General features: G+C 58.0%; 2 protein-coding genes across 4 annotated transcripts; both read right to left on the bottom strand.

The window, feature by feature from the left end:
* Positions 1 to 42: 42 nt before the first annotated feature.
* On the bottom strand, positions 43 to 12,982 carry MTG1 (mitochondrial ribosome associated GTPase 1). Of its 3 annotated transcripts, none has more exons than XM_072972190.1 (11): positions 12,757 to 12,982; positions 10,984 to 11,048; positions 8,453 to 8,557; positions 6,588 to 6,668; positions 6,071 to 6,127; positions 5,700 to 5,790; positions 4,500 to 4,561; positions 4,114 to 4,210; positions 3,902 to 3,983; positions 599 to 711; positions 43 to 510 (listed from the first exon to the last, which is right to left on the bottom strand). In XM_072972190.1, exons 1-11 carry the CDS (start codon positions 12,866 to 12,868, stop codon positions 401 to 403), a joined length of 975 nt encoding a protein of 324 aa, XP_072828291.1. In that variant the 5' UTR covers positions 12,869 to 12,982; the 3' UTR covers positions 43 to 400. The 3 variants fall into 3 exon arrangements, with proteins under 3 accessions (XP_072828291.1, XP_072828293.1, XP_072828292.1); XM_072972192.1 differs by lacking the exon at positions 12,757 to 12,982 and adding an exon at positions 12,592 to 12,724; XM_072972191.1 differs by lacking the exon at positions 6,071 to 6,127.
* A 1,196-nt stretch (positions 12,983 to 14,178) lies between these two features.
* PAOX (polyamine oxidase) lies at positions 14,179 to 22,599 on the bottom strand. Its single transcript, XM_006207475.4, has 7 exons — positions 22,339 to 22,599; positions 21,287 to 21,773; positions 20,302 to 20,501; positions 18,728 to 18,980; positions 16,823 to 16,935; positions 16,210 to 16,367; positions 14,179 to 14,454 (listed from the first exon to the last, which is right to left on the bottom strand). Exons 1-7 carry the CDS (start codon positions 22,520 to 22,522, stop codon positions 14,311 to 14,313), a joined length of 1,539 nt encoding a protein of 512 aa, XP_006207537.2. The 5' UTR covers positions 22,523 to 22,599; the 3' UTR covers positions 14,179 to 14,310.
* Positions 22,600 to 23,674: the final 1,075 nt, after the last annotated feature.

Here is a 23,674-nt window from a genome sequence, read left to right as displayed (position 1 = left end):
GAGGGGCCATAACACATGGGCCCACAATGAAGGAGCCAACCACAGAGACAAGCCTTTTAATTTAAAATTTTTAAATTACAGATTATAGGTTCAACCCCTTTTTGAGAAAACACCAGCTTCTCCTCAAGAAGACGTTTAACAGATATTGAACACGAGTGAGTTTCCTCACCAGGACAGGCACACGAGGACTGCTCAGGGAGGTCCACTGCCCTGACGTCCACGTCCCAGGCTCAGTTCCCTGTCACCCAGAATGGCTGGGCTGGGACAGCAGCGGAGAAGGGCCTCCTTCCTGGAGCAGAGACCTGGGTGTACAGTGGCCAGCGAGGGGCTTGTGGACAGGGGACTCTCGGGCATCAGAGGCCTTCCTGCTGAACCAGCTCAGGGCTCTGCCGAGGGGGCCCTACAGGACATCCCGGTCCAGCATGACTCGGCCCAGCACCCCACTGCGGAAAGCCCGCAGGAAGTCTCGGGCGGCGGCGGAGTAGTCGGGCTGGATGACGGTCACGTCACCTGGGAAGGCAGGAGGGTGGGTGAGGGAGGCTGCCTTCCCTCAGAGCCTGGCCCTCCAAGCCCGACCCAGGGCGGCGCCCCGTCTCACCCGTGCCGGTCAGCACTTTGACCCTCTGCGTCTTCCGCAGCCGCACGGCCACCCGCTTCAGCACGCTGGTGATGTCATCACAGGCCCCGCCCAGGCCGTAGTGCTGCACGTACCTGCACACAGACCTCGGTCACAGAGACCAGCGTGGAGCCAGGGCCGCCCACAGTGACCCCTCATGAGCCTGGGTCACCACTGCGGGCGCGTCGCTGACAGGGTCTTCCCGCACGACCCTGAGTGGCCCTGAGGCCAGCTCTCCCATGCCGGTACACACTCGGTTTGCTACTGGGGCTGCGTCGGTGCCCCCGGGCAGCCGGGCGGGTCTGTCTGACCAGCATTTTCTGCGGCCAGCAGACCAGCGCAGGTTGTCCTGCACATGCCCGCTCGGCCCGGCGGCCTGTGGTATGGGCCTGGTGGACAAGCCAGCACAGGGCCGGGTGGCACGTCTCAGGCTGAGAAGCTGAAGGAGACCAGTGTTGTCCACAGACACACACCTCCCTGTGCCCCTGAGCCGGGAGACCCCGGCCAGCAGGTCCACTTGCCTCTCCATCTGCACGTCTGGTGGGCAGACGGGCAATGGGGTCTGACCTGCAGCTGCACGATGGGGGAGGCTGGCTCCCTGGGAGTACCTCTGGCCACACACCCGGCTGACAACACGGGCCTGGACCCCACGTGAACACTGGAGCCCCGACTCAGGGATGCCAATCCTGAGGAAGGCAGGTCCAAAATCAACCTTCCCCAGAGCAGCAGCCCCACAGCTCCTCTGTCCCTGGACCAGCAGGCCCTGAGGAGGACTCCCTCCCGCCACATATGCCGGAGACCTGCACCTGCAGGAGCCAGGCTGCCATGCTCTACAGAAACACTGCAGGACTGCGGGGTCCACACGACTGCCTCAAACATCAAGCAAGATACGACACTGGAAACCACTTCCATGCGAAACAAAGTGACAGGGGCTGGGTCTACCCCCATCAGAAATAACAAAAAAGGGAAGAAATAATCCAAAATACACAAAACAACGGTTTCCAAGGTACCGGACGTCAGGCCACCGAGAACATAAGTCAGGGAAAGAGGAGGCCCGGCCACGCCCAAGACCATGGGTGGAGAGGATGGCGCTAGGACCAAGGTGGCCTGAAGGTTCCCAGAGAATCAGAGAGGGCGGGGCGGGATGGGACGTGTGCAGAGAGCTGCCCCAACATTCAGCAGAGGTTCCCTGAGGCCAGAGGCCAGGAAACACCGCCCAGGAGGACACAGGGGCACAGCCAGCCTCCCCAGAGCCAGGAGCCGACGGAAACCCCGTGAGCCCCAGGGCCCTGCTTCAGTCAGCAGAATGTTCCAGGCCCACCTGATAAATCTTACAGGACCCAAAAGGATCAGACTATTTCCAAATAACTGTCCCAGAACAAAGCCTGAGGATTTTCACAGGAAAATAAAGACACCCATCACCCCAAACAGTCAGGTTCTCACGCCTGCCTCCCATCAAAGGAAACACACAGCAGGGAAACAGACCCTCCTCGAGGAGAAAGCCAGCAGAAACCGCCCCAGATGCAGGAGCTCAGAGACAGGACAGCAGTTACTAGGACTGCACTCCCTGTGGCGACAAAGTTGAGAAGCGCAGAAGATTATCTGTAAGAACGGCCCAAATCAAAGGGCCAGAGGAAAACACTATGAAACATGCTGCAGGGAGTAAGCAGACCAGACTCTGCAGAAGGGAAGGCGAGCAAGCGGCACGGGGGCCCCAGTCCTGCAGGGGGAAGGGTGTGGCTGATGCAGCTACTCGGCCGCAGATGCAGGAACGCAGGGACTACCAGCACAGGAAGCGTGCAGCAACCGCAGCGCAGCCCAGCGCCATGACCCAAGGCTGCAGAAAGAGAAGTCGAAAGCAGCCAGAGGGGCGCGTGTCCCAGAGCGGCAGACTCCTCCTCAGAGCAGCATGGAGGGGCGGGCACCCCGCCCCCGCGGGCCTGAGGACGTGGACCTGGGGCTTCACAGGCGCGGCAGACGCCCTTCAGAGACGGAGGTGGAACAGACACACCTGAGACGAGCACTGGCCTGCACCACGAAAACGTCGAAGGGAACCCGGACAGGACGGCGGTCCGCAAGCAGACGAGAAGCCGTGAACACAGTAACGCCCAGGCCGAATTCTGCACTTTACGTCCCTGAGCCACAAAACGCACAGTGTGTCTGCCCCATAGCAGCCAAAGAGACGCCAAGGCCGGCCCCGGTGCAGACGAGGCGGAGGGAAGGCCCCACACCACACGGCATGGCAACATCACCTACAGAGGTTCTGGAAACCCTGCAACAACCTCCCCCAAAGTTACAGGAACAAACTGACACAAAGGTCATAAAAAGTACCTAAAATTAACCTGAAAAAGGCCAAAGAGAGAGGGAAGAAAAAAAGAGAAGCCTGGGATAGAGGCGAGGAGACACCAGTGACCACGCCAGGGGGAGTGGCCTGAACACCTAAAGGAAAGCAGAATGGGTCTGACTGGGTGAAAGCAAGGCCCAGCTGCACGCGGCAGGTAAGCACACTTCAATGTGAGGACACACGTGTGCTCAAAACAAGGTGATGGGGAGCACACGAGGGAGACCGCGGGGCAGAGGGCCCTGAAGGACACAGAGGTCACGCCAGGGACGAAGGCCTCTAGTCATCAGGACAGAACCACCTCCTGGGGTCCCCACCCCCACGACAGAGCCGGGACCACGGGGAAGAGACACAGACCCCCTCCCCCACCACAACAGCGCGAACAGGAAGAAAGGCAGCCAAGCAGAGCCAAGGCAGCGCTCAGACCGACGGCCGTCAGCGAGGCAGGACGGGGCGAGCAGAGGAAGTCAGGGCGACCAAGAGCTGCCTCCCTGGGGAAAACCTACAGCCTGGGATTGACGTCCTCCAGGTGACAAAGGACAGGTGTGGGGCACCACGGGACACCAGTGCTCACCCCGTCCTGGAGGTGAGAACAAACAGAACGCCATCCACACAGGGAAGCGCCCTCAGCAGGGACCGATGTCAGAACACAGCAGAAGCCAGAAATGACCGAGCTGGAGGGAGCGCCGTGTGGCTCCATTCGTGAGACCCCCGAGGTGATGGGGAGCAGGTGTGGGCAGGAGGCCCGGGGGGCAGTTACAGAGCAGCTCAAGAAACTGGGGGTTTTCTGGACTGTGTCCCAGTTTCACAGGTGGACCTGTACGTCAGATCCTGTCAAACTGCTGCAGGCCGTGTCTGTCTGCGCTTGACAACGCTGCTGCTTCTGAGTCACGTTCCCGATGAGACAGGTGCCCAGAGAGGCGGCCCCGCCTCCCCACACTCACCCCAGGAGCTGGTGCCTGTTGAGGGTGTAGAGAAGATAGTCGGCCAGGGTCTCCTCCCCCACCAGGTGGTCCAGCACGCTTCCTGGGAACAAGGGGCGGGGCGACAGCTGTGAGCCAGGACTGCACGCTGCCGAGACACCAGCACCGCCGCCCCAGAGCCTGGGCAGCAGCCCCGCCAGGCCGGCCAGCCCGCCCACCCGGGGCCGGCTCACCGCACAGGGCCAGCTTCAGGCCCGTCTCCACACTCTGGATCTGAGGAGCCAGCACCCCTGGGGTGTCCAGCAGGAACATGAGCGGCCGCTCACACACCTGTGGGCAGGGAAGGTGGCGGGTCAGAGCTCAGGAGGCCTCCTGCAGTCCCCGGGCTCGAGGCCCCAACCTGCCCGCCCAGCATGGCCACGGCACCACAGCGGGCCCCCTGCAGGGCCCCACGTCCAAGGGAGGTGAGGAAGTAAAAGCAGGAGCCCATGGCTGCCACCCCCAAGGGAGACGCCGGCGGGGCCTCTCCCTCCTTAGCAGGACAGGGCCCCGCATGCCCTCCCCCAGTGTGGTGTGAGGACGGCACAGCGCTCGGCGGACAGGGCGGTGGGGGCCCCACCTGAATTCTGGACATCACAGCTCTGGTGACCCCAGGCTCACCGCCCACCCTGGTGGCTTTTCCTGCAAGATGAGAGGGGATGTCAGTGTCTGTTAATCACGCGGGCAGGTGAGTGACAGAATGAGCAACGAAACCATGGAAACCTAGGAGGGCCCAGCGAGCCCACCACAGTGACTCCTCGCGCCAGGACAGAACCGCCTCCTGGGGCCCCGGAGGCCCCCAGACCTGCTGAGGGATGACCGTGACGGCCAGACCTGAGCCGCCCGACAGCATCACCCTCCTCCCCGTGGGACTGGCCCGCACCTCTGCCCCCAGCACCGCCCCAGCAGCCGGGGTGCGTCCCAGGCAGACTCCCCACCTCTGCTGGACCAGTGCGGGAGGAAAGGGTGTGTGTGTCCATCAGCACGTGGAGGGATAAACAAACGTGGTCCATCCACACGGCGGAATGCCATTCAGCCTTAAGACGGAAACTGACTCATGAACGTGGAGGGGCCCTGAAGAGTTACACCTGATGCAGGAGCTCAAGTCTGTGTGACCCCAGCTGCGAGGTCCCAGATTTGTTAGGGCCACACAACAGACTGGACCAGAGGTTCCTGGGGCCTGGGGGCAACTACTGCTTAAGTCTAGAGTTCCAGTCTGAAATGACGGAAAACGCTGGGAACAGGCAGTGTTGTGCTTGCACAGCACTAAATGCATGTAAGGCCAGTGATGCTCTTTAAGCCACAAGTAAAGAAAAATAAACAAGCAAATGAAAGCCTGTGACAACAGGTCTCCCGCCTCTGAGACGATGGCTCAGCCTTCAGGTCTGTTCACAAAGGACCTTCTCAAGCAGGAAATAAAGCCGTGGCAGACTCGGTGTGAAGGTTTAACACTGGGGAGAGGGAGGCTGGGAGCCAAGGACAGGCCTGAAACACGGAGACGACCTGGACAGCCTCCCCGTCCCACCCCAAGTGTCTGTCACGCCCTGAGCACCGTGGGTCAGAGACTTAAATGAGGACAGGGTCGCCAACATCTGGATTAAACATCCTAATGAGATGTTTAATTTTAATGAGAGAAAACTAATTAAGTATAAAACATGTCAGGGAATGACCATCTCAGCAGCTGACCACACACCAGGCTGTCGGTTGGGTCCTCCGGGTGCAGAGACCCCTGAGCAGCTGGACCTACAGACCATGAAGCGTCATGTGCCCTGGGAAGTACCTTTCCTTAGGTGCTGTCTCCGGAGGGAGTTGATGAGGGAGGACTTGCCCACATTGGGGACCCCGATCACCATGATGCAGTACTCCACGTTCTGGAGGCACAAGGGCAGGGGTCAGGGGCCCACCCAGACCCCACCTGGACCCCACCCGGCCCACACAGAGGGACCAGGGACTTGCAAGCCCCGGCCAGCTTAACAGGAAGGAAGGTCACTGCAGGCCCTGCCCACCTCGATGGGGCCGCATCACCCTGCCCGCTGAGAACCAGAGGACAGAGGGGCTCACGGGCTGGGGGTGGTCCCCCACTGCTCAGCAGCTGAGCCTGGGCCCCTCAGCAAGGACTCCCCGCGGCCAGCACCAGGCCCTCCCACCCACCTCTCCTCGATGATAGCGGTAGCTGCTCCCAATCAGCTCCGTGACCGTCGGGATGATCTGCGAGAAACAAGATATACTCGGGCCCCTTCCTGCAGAGCCCTGGCCCCTCCTCCGCTCCTGCAGTGGCCACCCCAGCGTCCCGCACCGGACTGCTCGGGTCCATCCACGTCACAGGCTCAGGCTGCACTGGGGGACCCTGTGCCCCTTCCTGTCCCCCCACCAGGACAAGCAGGACAGTCCCCACCACCAGCTAACAAAGACGCACGCTGGCCAGTGGACTTCTCAGGCACAGCTGGGGAACAAGGTGCGAACTCTCCAGCAGCCCTTCCGCTTCATGACCCAGCGTCGCTCCACGGCCTGACTCTGCTCCCCCAGCTGCTCCCGGCACTGGGAGACAGGTGTGCCCAGCAACCCAAGCAATCCACGGATCACCTCCAGAACTCTTCTTACGAAGTACAAGGTAACTCACAGTGTTTCTTATTGAAGCAGAAGCATCAGAGCACAAAACAGAAGTTACCTGCTTGACATTTTCATCCTTCACACAGTTGGTGAAAATGACATTTTTTAGACCTTCTCCTTCTAAGTGGTGTATAATTTTCTGAAAGACAAGACATTTTCATTTGAAACACTGAATGAAGAGACGGGCAGTGTGATGCTTAAGATCCAAGGTCTGCTCGCCAGCTCAGAGCCACTGAGGCCCAGGGTCCAGCGAAGGACTGGCCCAACCTCCAAGCTCCGGGCAGCGAGGGGACGATGGAGCACCCTGGACAGCACAGACCGCAGAGCCGACGGCCGCAAAGGAGGGCAGCCTGGCCACAGGGTGGCCCTGAGCAGCTGGCTCCGCATGAGGACACGGGGAAGAAGGCTAAACCAGGTCATCTGGAGTCACTCCCAGCTCTGACGTCGTACGGTCCAGCCCCCATTGAGCGACCCCCTTAGTCCTGCTAGGGAGCGCCCCTTAAAGTACAGTTTGAGCCCAATCAGATTGCAAAGTACATGTAATTCTTCAAAAGCCCAGAAGTAAATTAGGTTCACAGGAACTCACTGGTCTCAGAGATAAGCAGCTCAGCCTATGACTTCTATCTTTAAAACCAGTGTTGTGCTGTTTGACCAGCTTCTGATTCACTTAAAGGAACAAGAAAGTCATTCATTAATTCCACTAGTTTCAGTTATTTATTTTATTCATTACGATGCAGATTGCGGTACAGGCCACCAGAGACACACATGAAGCCACACGTCAAGTGGGGCGTCCCCACCCGCTGCGCAGAGGCAGACGCAGGGGCTCCCCTCCTCCAGAGCCCTCAGCCCCAGCACCTGAGGAGGAAGGGCAAGCACTGCAGCTGCCCCCCAAGTGAGACCCCTGTGTCCCCAGGTCAGGTCGCCTAATGTGCCCACCACTCCACAAAGATTAGCATTTCGGGGCGGAAGCAATTGATGGATGATTAAGACTCAAGTCTCAACTGATGAAAGAAACGGAGAGTCTGTGGTGGGCAAGGACAACTGCCCGGCGGTGAGATCCAAGTGGGCTGGCCTCAGCGCGGGGAGCCGCGCCTGCTCGGCAGGAGGGATCACCCAGCAGACAGCCCGCACGTCGGGGCAGGATGGGACTGCCGGGGGCTCTCGATGAGCGAAGAGCTCCAGCTTCAGCACTTGGTTTCCCTGGAAACCTTGTTGTATAGGCCTGTGGCTGGGGTTTAAGTGTCTCAATGTACCACAGCAACTGAGAAACCAGAAACCCATTCTTGCCGCTGCAAAGGAAAAACTCCGCACCACTAACAACTTGAGGGGGGAAACCGGCTTGAATTTAAGATTCAACACCTACTCTTTACGAAGGATCTGACAACAGCAAGAAAAGCAGAGATGAACACTTGACGAATAATGATTCCTGAACCTGCACGTTCCTCTTATTCAGGGGCAATGGGAAACACCCCCATCAGGTCACTGTTTCCCCATCCGGCCTGGCTGGCATGAATCCCCGAGCCACTCTGGGCTCCTGCCTTCCAGCTTCCAGACCACTCGGTGTGCAAAAGGCAGCCCGCAGGTCAGACCAGGGTCTGGGAGGCTATGGAACTGGCCTGTGAGGACGGACAGGGGCCAATGCAGCCATGCCAGGAGGCCTCCAGGCCGGTGCTGCCCTGGGCGGCAGCCACTAGCCTCACGAGGCAAGTGAAACAAAACATGGAAGTCAGTGCCACCGCAGCCTCGGTCCAGGGGCTCAAGGCCTAGTGGGGCCACACCTCCTGACCATCTCCTGTCAGAGGTGCACATCTTAATCATTCAGACCGTAAGTTAATCGGGATACCCCTTGCTAAAGCCAGCACCTGGGCCAGCCAGCACCACACTGGTTCAGTGACCCACTGACAGCCCTGTGGGAGGCATTACCTGCTGCTCCTTCAGATCCGCCAAGTCCATCTTGTTGAGGACGAGCAAGTGAGGCTTGAGCCCGAGGGTTTCCTGAAACAGAGGGTTGCGGCCGGAAAGCGGGATGTAGTGAAATTAAGGCAAAATTCCTTCAAAGTTTTACCAGACAGTTAATTTATTTTGCCTTGTCTTGTCATGCAGACGGATGCACCGACAAAAGGAAATCCTCAGCAGGAAGTGACAGCAGAGGAAGCCCTGCCTGGGAGCCTGGGAGCAGGCTGGCTCCAACCAGCCCAGCTCAGCGCTGCGCCCAGCCCTGTCCTGACTCTCTCCAGGGCCACGGTGCACCGTAGGCCCCACACCGCTTTCTGCAGACACGTGGCGGAAGGCGAGCTGTGGCTCTCGTGTGGCTTCTCAAAGAGCATGACGGCAGCAGAAACAAAAACAAAGCTCAGTGGAAGTTTTCATAACTTGATCGTTGTTTAGCTGCCAGGTACCTAGGGTCACGATGATGCGATCGCTCAAAAAAAGTGCCTCCCATAAAGTCCTAACTAGTACATCTCAAACCACCACTGCCACCCTGGGGAGTCCCCACGGAGACCTTTGGGGAGCCCGCCTCCTGACCGCCAGGCCTTCTTCCCCCAGCCAGGGACCCAGAGGCTCACTGTAAGGTCCCACCTCCTGTGACACTAACACAGGCAGTGTCATCTTTATTTTGGGAGCACTCAGCCCCGGTCTAGTGTTCATCTCCTGGGAGTCCAGCTGTGAGACCCTCCCTCCAGCAGGCCTGGGGTCTACGTGCCCAGGTAAGTGGCTGTGTTCCCGCCCGCACAGCAAAGGGACCTTCCGTAAACAGCATTCTTCCCGGAGAGGCTAACCCAGCCTGTGCTGATTCAGACCCCAGAAGCCTCCGGCCTGGCTCACAGGCCGTCCTAGACGGGAAATCAGAACGTCTAGAGACCAAAAGGAGGAGAGGTAGCCTCTCGTCACGGTACCCAGAATAGCAACCACAGGTTCCATGGTTTTCAATACTCAGACATAAAAGTGCCAGTAAACCCTTCGGCTGGCACAAGATACTGTATGGATTGATCTATTTGGCCTGAAGTAGAGAAACTCAACACTTTACCACAGAAATTCTAACAAGCCCTTGAAATGGCGAGAATGGTTCCTCATCCTCCACCTTAGAGATGTAGCAACTCTCCAACCAACACCATTGTCATAAAAGGGGAACCTAAATGTAGCTTAAATAAATACAACAAAAACAGGGTCCAAAAAGTGCACTCATTACTGAACAACATTGTTACATCTCACCAACTCACGCCTCAAGCACAGTACGAAAGCCTGGCTGCCAGGAACATTTTCATCCAAGGTTCATCTCCAACCTGGAGAATCCTACTGCTGTACTGGCCTGGAAGGCGTGGGTGTGCCAGGCAGAGTCTGAGACCCACGGTGCTACCTGTGTATCAAGGGGGAGCTTCTGGGCCCCACACTGAGATGCTGATTCATTGGCCTGGAAAGGGGCCCGGATACCAGTATCTTCAAAAGCCTCGTGGGGGAATTCTAAAGTATAACGAGAACTGAGAACCAATGCTTCCGATGCCAACAACTATGACGGGTGACACTGCTGACCACTGTGGTGGCTGCCTGGACCAGAGCAAGGACCAGAGGAGGGACAGGGAACTGTCCTGAGCACTGCCTGATTCGGAAGGGTCTCCCCTGCCCCACTACAACTGTGCACTCACTTCCGGTGGGGTTGGGGGGTTCCCACACCGCCAAACAGTTCTGCGACACTAGCTGGGTGTCCTGCTATGCAACTCAGTTCTGACACCACCCGCCTGGAGATGGCGTCAGCTCCCACAGTAAGGGCTCAGGACTGCCTCACGCCCCTCCCCCCACTTCAGACACCAACTGCAGGTCCAGGCTGTCGCCTGTCACTTCTGACCAACGGGCTGTAGATCAGGGTCCCCACAACCTCTCCTTGGGTTTAATCAGTTTGCCAGAGTGGCTCAAAGAATTAAGAGAAACACTTTACTTACTAGATTACAGGTTCATTATAATAGCGAATAACTCAGGAATAGCCAGATGGAAGAGAGGTACAGGGTGAGGTGTGGGGAGGGACCCAGAGCTTCCCCACCTTCTCCAGGTGCTCCCCTGCCATCTCCACCCACTCAACAACCAGGAAGCTCTCCAGACCCATCCTTTTGGGTTCTTGTGGTGGCTTCACCACAGAGGTGAAACTGAGTCACTGGCCTTTGATGACTGAGCTCAACCTCCAGCCCCGCTGCCTTCCCTGAGGCCACAGGGTGGGACTGAAAGTTCTAACCTCCAGTATCAAGGCTGGTTCCCACCTGGAACTCCACCTACCCTGACCCTGACCCTGACCCTAACCCTCCACCTACCTTAACCAGCCTACAACAGGGCCTTCCCAAAATCACCAGTTAGCATGACAAAAGACACCTTTACTGTGTCCTCACGCAGGAAACTCCCAGAGCTGGAGGCGCCCTACACCTGGAAACAGGCAGAGACCAAACATGGCAATCCCCAAAGGATATACGGGCATCGTGGACCTCGATGATGCAGTCCACCAGCTTTAGGCTGCTCTGCATCCTCTTCAGCCCTGGAAAACAGAAGAAGGACACCTCAGGGAAGGGCCCATGGCCTTTTAAGAGAGAGAATTTAAGGTGAAATGTCAAGAATGACATACCATCACAAACAAGCTAAAAAGAATACATCTGAGTGAAGTGCTCTCAGTAACAGCTGGTAACTGTTCACTGAGAGCCTCCTTCAAATTCAACACAGGTGGCTCAGAGGAGCCGCTAAGGTCCCTGCCAGAGGGGCAGCCACACTCACAGGGTCAGGCCAGATCCTGTCAGTCTCCGCCACACCTACAAGTGCGTGACTCTAGCTGGGGTACTTAACCTCCATGCGTCTTGATCTATAAAACAGAGTAACACCAACTGGCATACTCACTGAGCCCTCAATACCGTGTGGAGATGGTGCTGTAGGTGAGACAGGAGGGAAGGGGGCAGGCACAGCCACTCAAGGAGTGACAGCAACCAAAACGGTGAAAGATTCACCTCCTAGTTGGCCTTGAGGATTAAGAGGTTTAACTTCTAGTGGACTTTTAGCTTCATTATATGCTCATTGTAACAGCATGATCAAATACCATGCCCACAGGCGCCATGACAGCCCCAAGGCTAACCAACGAAAGGCCAAAGAATGGTTGGTGGCCCAATCCCCGGGAATCCCAGCCCCTTCCCCAGGGCAGTTGGATTGATCCCACCTGTAGGCATGTGAAACTACTGAGACCATAAAAAGAGATACCACCTCGCCTAGTGGCCCCTTGCCCGCTCTCTCCCCTTTGGAAATGGCCTGCTCTCTGTCTGTGGAGTGTGTACCTACTTTTACTCTAACCTGGGCACCCAATTCCCACACCTCTTTCCTGGCCTTTCCTTGCCTTACACTCTATGCAGTGTGTATCTCTCTAAATAAATCTACCTTTACTCAACAGTGGCTCGCAGTTGAATTCTTTCCTGTGCGAAGCTAAGGACCCACACTTGGCGGGGCACGTCCCAGGGGATCAACCGGGACCTGGGACTCGGCCCTCCTCACGCCCCACATCCGTTTTCCTGCATCATGGGTACCGACCTCAGCCACTCACCCTGGACGGCTCACACACTCACACAGCACTGAACTCACCCCTAACCAGAGACAACACAAGCAACAAAAGTAACAGAGCTCCTTTTCCTGCAGTGTTCCCCTCCCCAGCCAAGCCCTGTCATCTGCGCACATCCCCAAACATCTTACATCACCCCCTCTCCCCCTCCCAAGTGCCACCACCCGCGGGTGCCCTGTCCCTCCTGAACCCCAGCATGCAGGGCACTTTGCACAGAGCCCGGCAGAGCAGGCACGCGGTGAACCAGAGGCACCAGAGGGAGCAGGAGCAGGAGCGAGGCAACCCCTAACACTAAGAAGGGCTGACTCCGTCCCAGGTGTCTTCTTCGGGCCAAATTTTGACAAGCACGCAAACTCCCGGAGAGGTTCAGACAAAAGACAACAATGACTCGATCTATAGTTTCAAAGATGCTGAGATGATTAAACAGCTGAATACAACTTGCAAAGTGCTTTCCTACCCCCACTTCACTTAGTCCTCAAAATACCGTTCAGGAAAGTGTATCTTTTCAGAAGAAGGCTTCGGGGAACCAAGCGGCAGAAGGGCCTTGCCGGGGATCAGGCACCAGGCCAGCCCGAGACGCCCGCCGCAGCCCGCCCCGCTCGCGGCCGGGTAAACAGTGCAGGCCCCGCCGCGACCCGCCGGACCTCACCCTTGGCCATGTGGCCCGGGAACCAGCGCGCCACGTCGCGACCGCCCAGGGCGAAGCTCTCCCGCCACGCGGCGCGCGCGGCGTCGCACCACAGGCGTGGGAACAGCTTCATGGCGCAGCGTCCTGCGCGCCGAGTGGCCCCGCGGGCCTCTCGCTCGACGGACCGCTCCCTCGGCGGACCTCTCCGCCAGCCCCGCGACCCGGCACAAGGGTTCCGGCGCTCCAAGCTTCCGGCGCGGCTCGCGCGTGCGCACAACGCTGCCCGGGCGGGGGCGGGGCCGGGCCAGGGCTACGAGCCAGGGGCGGGGCTACGAGCCGGGGGCGGGGCTACGAGCCGGGGGCGGACCCGCAAAGTCCCGGCGTTCTCAGGGTCTTGAGCTCAGTAACATTAAACTTTAAAATTCCTAATTCTTCCGTAAGCGTATCCCGAGCATAAGTAACAGATTTTAGCAGTCCGATGTCAATATTTGGTCCCTTTTTATAAACTTGGTTAAACTTTTCAAATATTTTAAATTGAATTTACAGTGTAATACCCTGCTTTTCTTCGTCAAGTACTCTGGGTTTTAATGTGACAAACTCTTTGCAAATGCTGACTGCTGTTCTGCTGAATTAAACCTATTACTGCGATGAACCTGAAATTCTCTTCGTGTTCCAACAGCCCACGTAAATGTAGTCAGATTTCAACTCTAAATCCAAAGTGCCAGCCTCCAGCTGCACCGCCTCCCCCAGGACAGTCCTGCAAAGACACTCAAGCTCGGCCTGGCAGCCGTGAGACTGGCCGTTGCCGGCCTCACCGTGAGGCCTCTGTCCCCCCTTCAGCTCTGCAGCAGGGCCCCTGTAGCCTGCTCCCCGGGACACTGCCAGTGCAGTAGGCAGGACTGGGGCAGCTGAGGACAGCACCCAGGGTACCTGGACACACTCCCACACTCCCTCCAATACTGCCCAGGGTGCCCCACTCCTCTTCAGGCCTCATTGTTCACTTCCTCCAGGAAACCTGGGGCCCCAGGTCAGAACAGGGTGTCCTGCCCTACTGCCCTCTGTCTCCCACTCATTGGCCCTCACCCAGCCCAGGGGCAGCTGGTGCCTGACCACGTGTCTGCTGATGGAACACTGGGGAGGGCCAGCAGCTACACTGCCACCAGCAGTGAGAACTCAGGGATACGTGGCCTCACACACCCAGGGTGAGGGGGTGTTGGGGGGAGGTGAGCCACCTACAAGGGGCACAGGGCCCTGCAGTGACCAGGGCCCAGGGCAAGACAAAGGCAGAGTGATGAACGCCGCAGCCATGAGGACAACTCTGGACACAGGATGCTTTAACACACTTTATGTTCCAGCAACCGCGGCAGCAGCAGCATCTCATGTCTCTCTCTCCAGGAAGACCTCACGCTCGGCTCGAGCCCAGCCCTGGCGGGACCCCAGCGACTTGAGAAATGAGACAGCTGACCCCCAGTGACACTAACATCTGCAGTCTCGAGCCAGACTGAACGTCGTCCATCAGAGGAAAGGACCCCCAGCTCCGGAGTGGCAGAGCTGGGCTCAGAGTGAGCAGGGGGCTCACAGCCTGGGTCCGGGCTGCTGGGCATGCGGGTCCTGCAAAGCAATGAGCCGGTCAGCCTCTCTCCAGCCGGACAGCAGAGCCCCGTGCGTGGTGGAGTAAAACGTCCGGTGTGTGGCTTCTCCCGCAAACAGCACCTGGGGCTGCAAAGAAGGGTGGGGTCAGGGTGTGTGCCTGGGTTGGCCACAGGCCCCACGCCTCTCCCCTGCGGCCAACGGCCAAGGGCGGTGTGGGGCGGGTGTGGGGTGGGTGTGGGGCTTTGTTCTTCCCCTAATCCCGCACCTGATGTGACCAGGACACCAGGGCCAGCACCACGGCTGCTACACTGAACAGAGCAACAACAGTGCAGCACACCCAGAATTAAATGTAAGCACAGAATGCAGCATGGAGAGCATCACCCAAAACACAGAGCAAAATCCAGAAAAAGCGAAAAGGAGAAAAAAAAGCTGTGATAATTCAAGAGAATTCCAGCAGAAGCGGAGTGACTGCCAGCAAGTGCGGGGCTCCTGCTCTTCCTGCTTCCTTGGAGATTTGAAAACCAGGTGAATCACAAGGGCTTCGGACCTCCCAGCAGCAACGTGGGGAGCATCTTCAAAGCCCCGAGGGACGTGGCTGCCAAAAGAGCACTTTGCACCCAACATGGGGCTTTTGCACTGCTGTGAAGTCTTGGACACTCCTCTACCTTGAATCTGGGCAGGCTTGTGGCCGCTTTGTCCAGTTAGTGAGGCAAGACCTCTTCACTCAGTCACAGGAGCAGCAGTGCCCACTCCGCGGAATGCTGGTGCTGGAGCCCTGGGCCGCCACGGTGGGAGGGAGCCCAAGCCACACAGAGAGGCCAAGGGCAGGCGCTTGAGTCCTTCAAGTCCTCCAGCCAGGGCAGACATGTGAGAGAAGCAGCCTCAGAGGACCTCTGCCCTGGCCCATAGTCACCCCTAGTGGGTCATTCTCGCAGCTGAGATGCCAGATATCACAGGACAGAAACAAGCCGTCCCACGTTGCCCACCTACAGAATCTGTCAGCATAGGAAAGTGGTTGTTTCCACCCCTGGAAAAGAGACTGTGGCCCCTCACAGCCCAGGTGTGGACGGTGCCCGCAGCAAAGAAGACATTGGAAGTGAGGAGGTCCCACCAGAACTACTGCATCACACCTGGGAGGGCGGGGAGAGGAGTGCAGGGACACTAAAACTGATGTGACTTAGTCAGAATTCAACCAGTCATGCCTAAAACTGAGAATTCAAGAGCGACACCACCAAACAAGACTTGGACACCAAGCACGACTGCTGGGTGGTGTGGGGCAACCGTGAATGTTTACATATGACAACACGGTTATGGTGATGTATTTTAAGAGTGTGTCCTCGATCTTTTGGAGATGCCCACGGGAATATCTGCAGACAAAGCTACAGCACCTGTGGGACGAGCCTGACAACAGGCGGCGCCACAAGATGCCGTGAACAGACAGACACGAAACCGGAGACAGGAGCTCAAAGGCTCTGCCCACCTTTGTAACATGGAAAGTTTCCCACAATTACATGTTTTGTAGAAGGTGGTAGATAGCGTGTTATTTGGAGATCCGGTAAATTCAGAGACCAGAATCAGCCAGAAGAACAGTCTGGGAGGGTCCACGGTGTGCCCCCCACCAGCATGCTACATTAGGTCCTTTTTTTATTTTGTTAGCCGGCAGCGGACAGTCCTCTGATGCTTTAAGCTCTGAGCATGTATAGTTCTGATAAAAATAACACATTTAAGAATTACTCTTAGTTTCCAAAAGAAATGGACTCTGAATCTCAGAGTCCCAGGTCTCCACATCCCTCAGCAGCTCCCAGCCTTCACAGGACTGTCCTGGGCTCTGGACCCTGCAGTGGGGACCCCAGTGCCCTCACTTGGGCACCCACATCGTACCTGGGCCTCCTTGCCGTCTGCAGGGAGGGGCTGAGCTAGCAGGTCAATGTCGTCCCCGGAGCTGCCCACGGCCACATAGCTGTAGGAGCCCCTGGTGTACGGGGCACTGTGCCAGCGCGACCTCAGCACACTCCTGGGTGCGGGGAGCTGCGGGTTCCCTGGACCACAGAGGCGCACGCGTTAACCCAACATCCGCCTGGACGTCTGCAGTGAGCCTCTCACTTAATCAGAGAAACTGCCTGGGAAAAAACCCAAGGCACAGAGAGTGCGAGTAAGAGGCTCCCCGGTCCCCCAACTCTGCTGGCCGCCACCGCCTGGGCGGAGGCTGGATTCCCCACCGGGCCATGGGGTGGCACCACTGCCTTTCCGGAGCCGCAGCACCTCATCTGTGAAGCTCTCGTCAAGGACACCACACCCATCCTGGGGGCAGATTTTAGAACAGAGAAGTGGGAAGGGGTTGTAGAGTCACTCTGGTCCTCAGAGACCAGGACTCCTGGTGGCCCACTAGCACAGGAGGACTGTCCCAGGAGAGACCCCTCACCCTTGGGAGTCTGGGTCCCATCAGCGAGCAGCCTCCAGGGCGGAGGTGGTGCCACGGCCCCCAGGCCCCTACCTGTCACCCGGCGAAGCACCTGGGTCAGAGACAAGAGCACGTCTTCATCCGACAGTGTCTCCATGAACTCAGACTCCAGCCCAGCAATGAAGCCGCAGAGCACGTGGGCAGACCTGCATGGAGAGAACAGTGCTGGGCTCCCAAGTGTGGCACCACTCTCGGGGTACCCTCCCAGGGGCTGCTCGGTCAGACTCTCAGGTCTGCCGTTTCCATCCGACATCTGCCCGGTGCTCAGGAGTCATGGTGGGAACAGCCGCCCTCAGCAGAGCCGGGGCCTCGGCACAAGCCCGCCAGCAGACCCACGCGCAGGGGAGCGCCCCACTCGTGGCAGGGCGTACCGCGAAGCAGCCGCATCAAGTCCTGAGCCTTGAGAGCAAGTCTTTCTAACACCCCACGTGGCAGGATGGGGGGGACCAGGCACACGTGAGCCGCCAGTGGACCACTGCATCTTTCACAAATGGGGGTTTGGGGCCTGGGTATCTGGCAGACACTTTCTCAAAAATTAGCAGAGTGTGTCTCTTACAAGGAAAACAACAGCAAGTATTTATTGCTGATGACAAAACTGAGGCTCTCGAGCAAAAATTAGAATTTTAGAAACTTGCCTCTGCCACCAACAGTTCAGCCGGCCCAACGCAGACTTTTCTGGGACCAGGGGTGGTGGTAATAAATTTAATTTTTCACATTGTACGGTGAAATGTTTCAGCACTTGGAAGACTACATGAATCCTTACTTTCCGAATGACCGAAACGTGGGTGGGTTAAAGACCATTCAAAGGGCGAGACAGACAAACAGAGGCAGAGTAAGACGCAAAATCCACCAAATGGTTTCAGGCTCCACACTGCAGCTGACTTCTACAGAGCTACCTTCAACCTCCTGAGTCCTGGCGCAGCACCAAAGAACACCCACAGTTATCTGAAACCAAGTAAAGGTTACTCCTCTTCCCAAGCACAGGTCTACAGCATGTTTCACACACTCCACCCAGACCGCGGAACCAATGCAGGGCAGCCATGGGTTCCAGTTACCTCCTATTATCCAGACACTAAAGACACTTGCAAAAAAGACAAAACATTGCCACTCTTCTCACTGAAGTCTGTTTTAGAAATGCAGTTGTTTTTTGTTCAAAAGTGTTATTTATGTTAATGTGGAATAGCTTTACTGTCATTTTGAAGAATAAACATTTTTAAATTTCTCAGATTAATTACTAATGTGATAAATGCACAGATATAACCCACGTGAACAAAAGCTCTTTAAGATCCTGAATAATTTTTAAGAGTAGAAAAGGCGGATCCTGAGACCACAGTGTGAGAGTCACTGCCCAGGGCCATGGCGTGTCCCACGAAGGCGCCCAGGGTCCCTGGGACCATTGTCGTCGACATCCTGAGCCTGGAGCAGTTGGCCAAGCCAGTCACTGATCACTGCCCGACCGTCCTCAACCCCCTGGATGTCAGCTGCATCTTCAATGCAGAGGAGACAGCCGTCCCCCTCCCAGGCTGCAGGAGCCCACGCACCCTGCTCTCATGGTTATGGGGGTGAGCCAGGCTGGCGGGCCGTGGAAATGTATCCATCTCCCCACGCCTCCAGGCCGAGAATGTGGCCCCCAACCCCTCCAAGTCTCTGCGTGGAAACCTGGAGTCACATCCGCCAGCTGAGCACAACACGCTGTGCGATGATGTTGCTGGAAGAGCCAGTCCCTCCCTCCCTAAATTACCCACGGTCTTACATCCTGAGTTAGCACTGACTCCCACAGGGGGTGGGCCCAGGTGTCTGTCCCATGCCTTAGGATGCCCTTGGGACCCCCACCCTGTCAAGCCCTCCAGAAACACCTCACAGAGGGTCGACACTGCTGGACCCACAGTCAGAGCTCACACCCAGGGCACCTCACAGAAGCTAGGGATGTGTACGTACTTGAAGGCAGGCAGGACCAAAAAGCCAATAAGTTTCTTGAACCAGGCGTCCTGCAGCTTGAGGGTGGCATCCTCCAGGGGCGACGTGTCCTCCCACACCAGCTGGATGTACTGGCAGTCCGGCTGCCAGAAGGGTTCCTCAAACTCCAGAAAGATTTTATTGTTGGTCCCAAAGCCTATTTTCCTGGTGGCTTCTGCCTTCTCACTGGGCAGCGGAGGCTCAAAGAAGGTGTCCAGATGCTCCTTCAGAAAACCTGGAATTCATAATTGGACGGGGCTTACACTATATGAGCCTCTGACACTGGAATCAACCGTCGTGGGCACACTCCCTGACCCGGTCAGGAGAGGCCGGGAAGGAGTCTCTCAGGAGCCACGTAGGCTGGCCGTTCGTCATCCGTCCCGACTCTGGCCTCAGGCAGCCAGCACCAAAGTGGAGGGATGCGATAGGCCCTGTGAACATCTGGCCAGGTGGCGATAGTTTACACACCAGCCGCAAACTGCTCTGCAGGGACAGTTCTCACTCCTGAGCCTTCCAGGACTGGTTGAGAGGGGCAGCGAAATAGACATGACTTTATCCAGAAGCTGCATAAGAATGAATCTGCATTTAGCCCAAAGGCAAACCACAAGGGGGTGAAACACGGGAAGCACCAGCCAATCTCGCAGGTCCCTAAAAAAAGGACAAAAACAACCCGGCAGGAAACGGCCCCTCTCTGTGCAGATCTTAAACCAGCAGCTCCCACTGCTAGAACTGATCCTACAAGTATGTGCCCACGAGTGTTTTTAAATGTACAGGTACAACACTGTGTGCAACAGAACAAACGAAAACAACCCAAATTTCCACCAGCATGGAGTAATGACACTGACACCTATATACAAGAAAACATGGTGTGGCTGTAAAGAACAGATGTGGCAGGTGGGCAGCGCGCCGGGGTCGGCGGGGTTGGGGAGGTGAGGAGGGCGGGCGGAGACTCTCACTCTTCCTCTTACATCAGCTCTGGCACCTGCTCACTTGGTGAACTTGGGCAGTTAAGTGACTTTGCTCTGCTGGCATCTGTCAGACAGGGGATGGGACAGGCGTGCCCCAGGCTGCTGCCCGAGGAGTAAATGAGATAAGCAGGCACGGCTTGCCTTCAGCCACCTCCATCTTTCATCACACTGCCAGCTGCTACTCCAAGGCTTCCGTCTAAAGCATCAGATCTAGAATTAAATAGGATTATACATGGGACTCCTTCCTCGATTACTACCGGGACCTAAACCTGAGACCTGGCTTTCACACCTGCTCCATGTCTAAGGAAGCAGTTCGGTGAACCTCCCAAGGCCATCCCAACTCTCCCATAATTACCCCAAAAGGATCAAGACACCTGCTGCCCTGCATTTTCTCTTACTGTGAAACACTTAATTCCAAAGCACATGATTGCTGCAAAGCACAAAAGAGTAACTCTATCTGAAACTCCGAATGAAAATGTGAGCTTAGTAGCCCACAAACACCCCAGGGCCAGTGAGGCTGGAGAAAGCCAGAGGCCAGGGCACTGGGATGGGGAACTGGAGGAAACCAGACAGAAAAGTGGGCTTTACCTAAGGGCACGGTGACAACAACATGATGTGCCGGGAAGCAGTCTCCATCCTCACACTCCACCAGCACTGGAAACGTCTCCCCAGGAGCAGAGGCTTCCTGGAAGGACCCATTCCAGTGAACAGTCTTCACAGGCTTGTTAAAAACCATCACATCCTCGGGCAAGGAGGCCATCATGCGGCTCGTGAGCCCCTGGTAGCCCCTGGAGACAGAGGGGTTGGCGCGGTTTAGAGGACCAGCTCCTGGAGGTGACTCTCTGGAACAAGCCCTCCAAGTTCACACCAGATAGGGGAACTGAGCTGTTCTGGTCCTGACCCGGGGGCCTGGCCCAGCCAGGGAGGACGGCAAGGAGGCAGGGCCTCATGCCTCCAGCTCTAACGCAAGGATTCAGTGAGCAAAGGGGCGCAGAGCTTCCCAGGCACTCATGGAGAACAGGCTCCGGCCTCACACGGCCCAGGGCTCTAGCCCAGTCACTGGGGCCTCCGGGCCACAGTGCCAGAGGTGACACCGGGGAGAGCCCAGCAGGACAGGCCTGGAGGGTCTTGTGAGTGCCTGGTGGGAAACAGCCACCCACCACAGAGGAGCACCTGCCTGCCCCTCTCTGAGGCTGAAGCCCTTCACATGGTGCTTCCATGCAAAGGGCCGCCTGACCATGGGAGGAAGAAAGCATTATGAGATACAGTTCCTTCTTTTAATCACTTCTTCTTAAAAATTTTTTCTTTTTCATAAATGAGCAAAACTCAGGAAATAAATGACCAATCTCTGTAAAACAGGGAAGACAAACAGCCCCCTGTCCCTCCCACCCATCCCCTGCCTTCCAAAGCTTGACCTGAGGTTCATGGAGGGACCCTGGAGGTATGGGGGCCCCTGGGGGCATGGAGGGACTTCTGGGGGGCATGGAGGGACCCTGAGGGCATGGGGGCCCCTGGAGGAATGGGGGGTCCTGGAGCACGGAGGGCTGTCTGGGTGGGTGGGGTACACACATACCCAGCAAAGGTGCAGTCCAGCCCTGGCAGCACAGTGTACTCCCCGAAAGGCGCGAGGGCCACAAGGTCCATGCTGTGCGTACCACTCACGCAGCACTCCAGGTTGAACAGGCTGTTCAGGATGGCCAGCTTGAGCTTCTTAGTCTTCTCGTCCTCTGTCCAGCAGGCCATGTGCTGATGGATCCTCTTTTTGAGGAACTCCCCAACGCTGGGCACGGGGTTCTCGGTCGCGTGCAGGAACTCCCTGGTCTGGTCTATGAGACCATAGAACAGACCGGCCATCTCCGCCACCAGCTCAGGGCTCACACTTCCCCCCGAGCTGGTGTAGGTCACAGAGGGCAGGCCCACGTGACCTCCGGTCTCGATCAGCTGGTTCTCCTCTGACAGCTCCTTCTTGCCCAGCAGCCCAAACTCAGCAGCCAGCTGGAAGACGGGGTTGCCCTGGGAGGGGCCATGGATCCAGTGAGCACCAACCTCCACCACACCACCTGGGAGGCGCAGAAGATGCCACCTTGAGGTTCCTTCCCAGAAGCCCTCCTCTGGGACCGCATCCAGCTCGACCCTTTCAAATATGCTCTGAAAATTAGCCAGAGGTCCGCGCAGTCCCTGAGGACCACAGACTCCTGGCAAGGCCTTTCAGGCGGGGGGCGGGGGGGGCGGGGAGACTGGCCCGCGCTGCCAAAGGAGGACACAGAGGTAGGCCTGGGGCAGAGACACATTTATGGGAAACCCCGAGGCTGGAGGGGGAGCTACCTGCGGCGGCAGAACCGTGGGCAACTGTGTCGGGCCATGGGTTTCCTTCCCCGGCAGGAGCCGGCCCTGCTCACAGTGGGCAGCTAAGTTTCGGGGACCAGCGAACTTTGGCTAAGTAAGTGGGGCGCGGCGGGGATTCACTCAAGGGACCAGAAAAGGGTTCCGGGTCCCTTAACCCTGTACGCAGGCAGAGCCAGGAGATGACAGAGCTCCGGCGGCACCAACTGGGTTCCGGGAAGGGGTTCCGGGAAGGAGTTCCAGGAAGGATTTCTAGGAAGGAGTTCCGGGAGAGGCTGTTACCGAAGCTGCTCTCCGAACGGATGCGGCCACCGGCGCGGGCTGTGGCCTCCAGAACCCGCAGGTGCGAGAAGGCCGGGTGGCGAGAGAGCCTCTGCGCCGCGCCCAGCCCCGCGATGCCGCCGCCTACCACCAGCACCCGCGGGCCACGGCCCGGGGCCTCCGCCTTGCGGCTTCTCGACTCCATCGCGCTGTCCCGGTCGGTCCCCTCGCGTCCCCGCGGCTCCGCGCTGAGGGAGCGGGGAGGAGACCAGAGGCGGGCCAGGGAAGCGGGGCGGGGAGAGGGGAGGAGACTGGAGGCGTGCGGGGGTCGCGGGGCGGGGCCGGAGGAGGAGCGGGGAGCGTGGCGGGGCTCGAGGCGCGCGGAGCCGGGCGGGAGATGGAGCCAGGGGCGCCGGGCCATGCGCCCCCGCGTCAGCCCCGCTCCGCTCCGCGCGCCCCTCTGAGCTGGGCGTGGGGCTGCGCCTGGAGGTCTGGCCCACGGCCTGGGGTTGTGGCAGACGGCCTCCCGGGAGGACGAGGGCGAGCGTGGAGGGGTCGGTGTGTGTCCCCTGCTGCCGGGCGGTGTGGGCGAGCGTCCCCACACAGAATCGGGCCGGCCGGCTGGCCTGGCGGGTCGTGTCTCCTTCCAAAGGAGACGTGGAAAGGGTGACCAGAAGGCGGAGGAGGCGCCTCCCTCCTGCCTGAGATGGGCGGCCGAACGCCTTCACCTCCGGACCGGCGGAGCTCGTGGACGGAAGTCCCAGCGCGGGTCCGGTGGGTACGGAGGCGTCAGAGCCGGGCGGGGACATAGCCTACCGGCGACGCCACTGCTCTCTGCGTATGCGTATGTATGTATGTGAATGTATGCAGTCACATGTCTCAAACACACAGGACGCATAAAGGACAAGATAAAGGGTAAGTGGAGAAACGTGTCTCCCTGACCCACTCTGGCCCCAGGAGAGGGAGGCACATACAAGCGTGCAGAGTTTCCGGAGAATTCCTCTAGTTCCCGACAGGTCCTCCTACGGCTTTGCTGGGATTAGAAGGCTCCTGCCTTCTGTTAAAAGGGTTACCAGGCCTCCCCGTGGCACATCGTTCCTTCTCTGCCACACCTGGGCGCTGCAGCTCTGAGCCATCGCCTGCTGCCTCCGTGGACTTCCTGTGGCCGCCTGTTCCCTGCGGCGTAGGGTGGGCAGGGTGAAGGGTGAACTCCAATCTGAGCAAGTGGTCTTTCTGTTGGGATCTTCCTCTCGGACAGGACCCCTTCTCGCCCTGTGTTGCCCCCAGCTGTATATTCTTCTTCTTTGATTCACTCTCCTGGGGAAGCCAGGAGGTGTCTGGGAGATTTTAGTTTTCC

Source organism: Vicugna pacos, chromosome 11, assembly GCF_048564905.1.
Source record: "Vicugna pacos chromosome 11, VicPac4, whole genome shotgun sequence".
Classification (NCBI taxonomy): domain Eukaryota; kingdom Metazoa; phylum Chordata; class Mammalia; order Artiodactyla; family Camelidae; genus Vicugna; species Vicugna pacos.
Note: the sequence above shows the minus strand (reverse complement) of the source record. Positions and strands in the feature narration are given on the sequence as shown.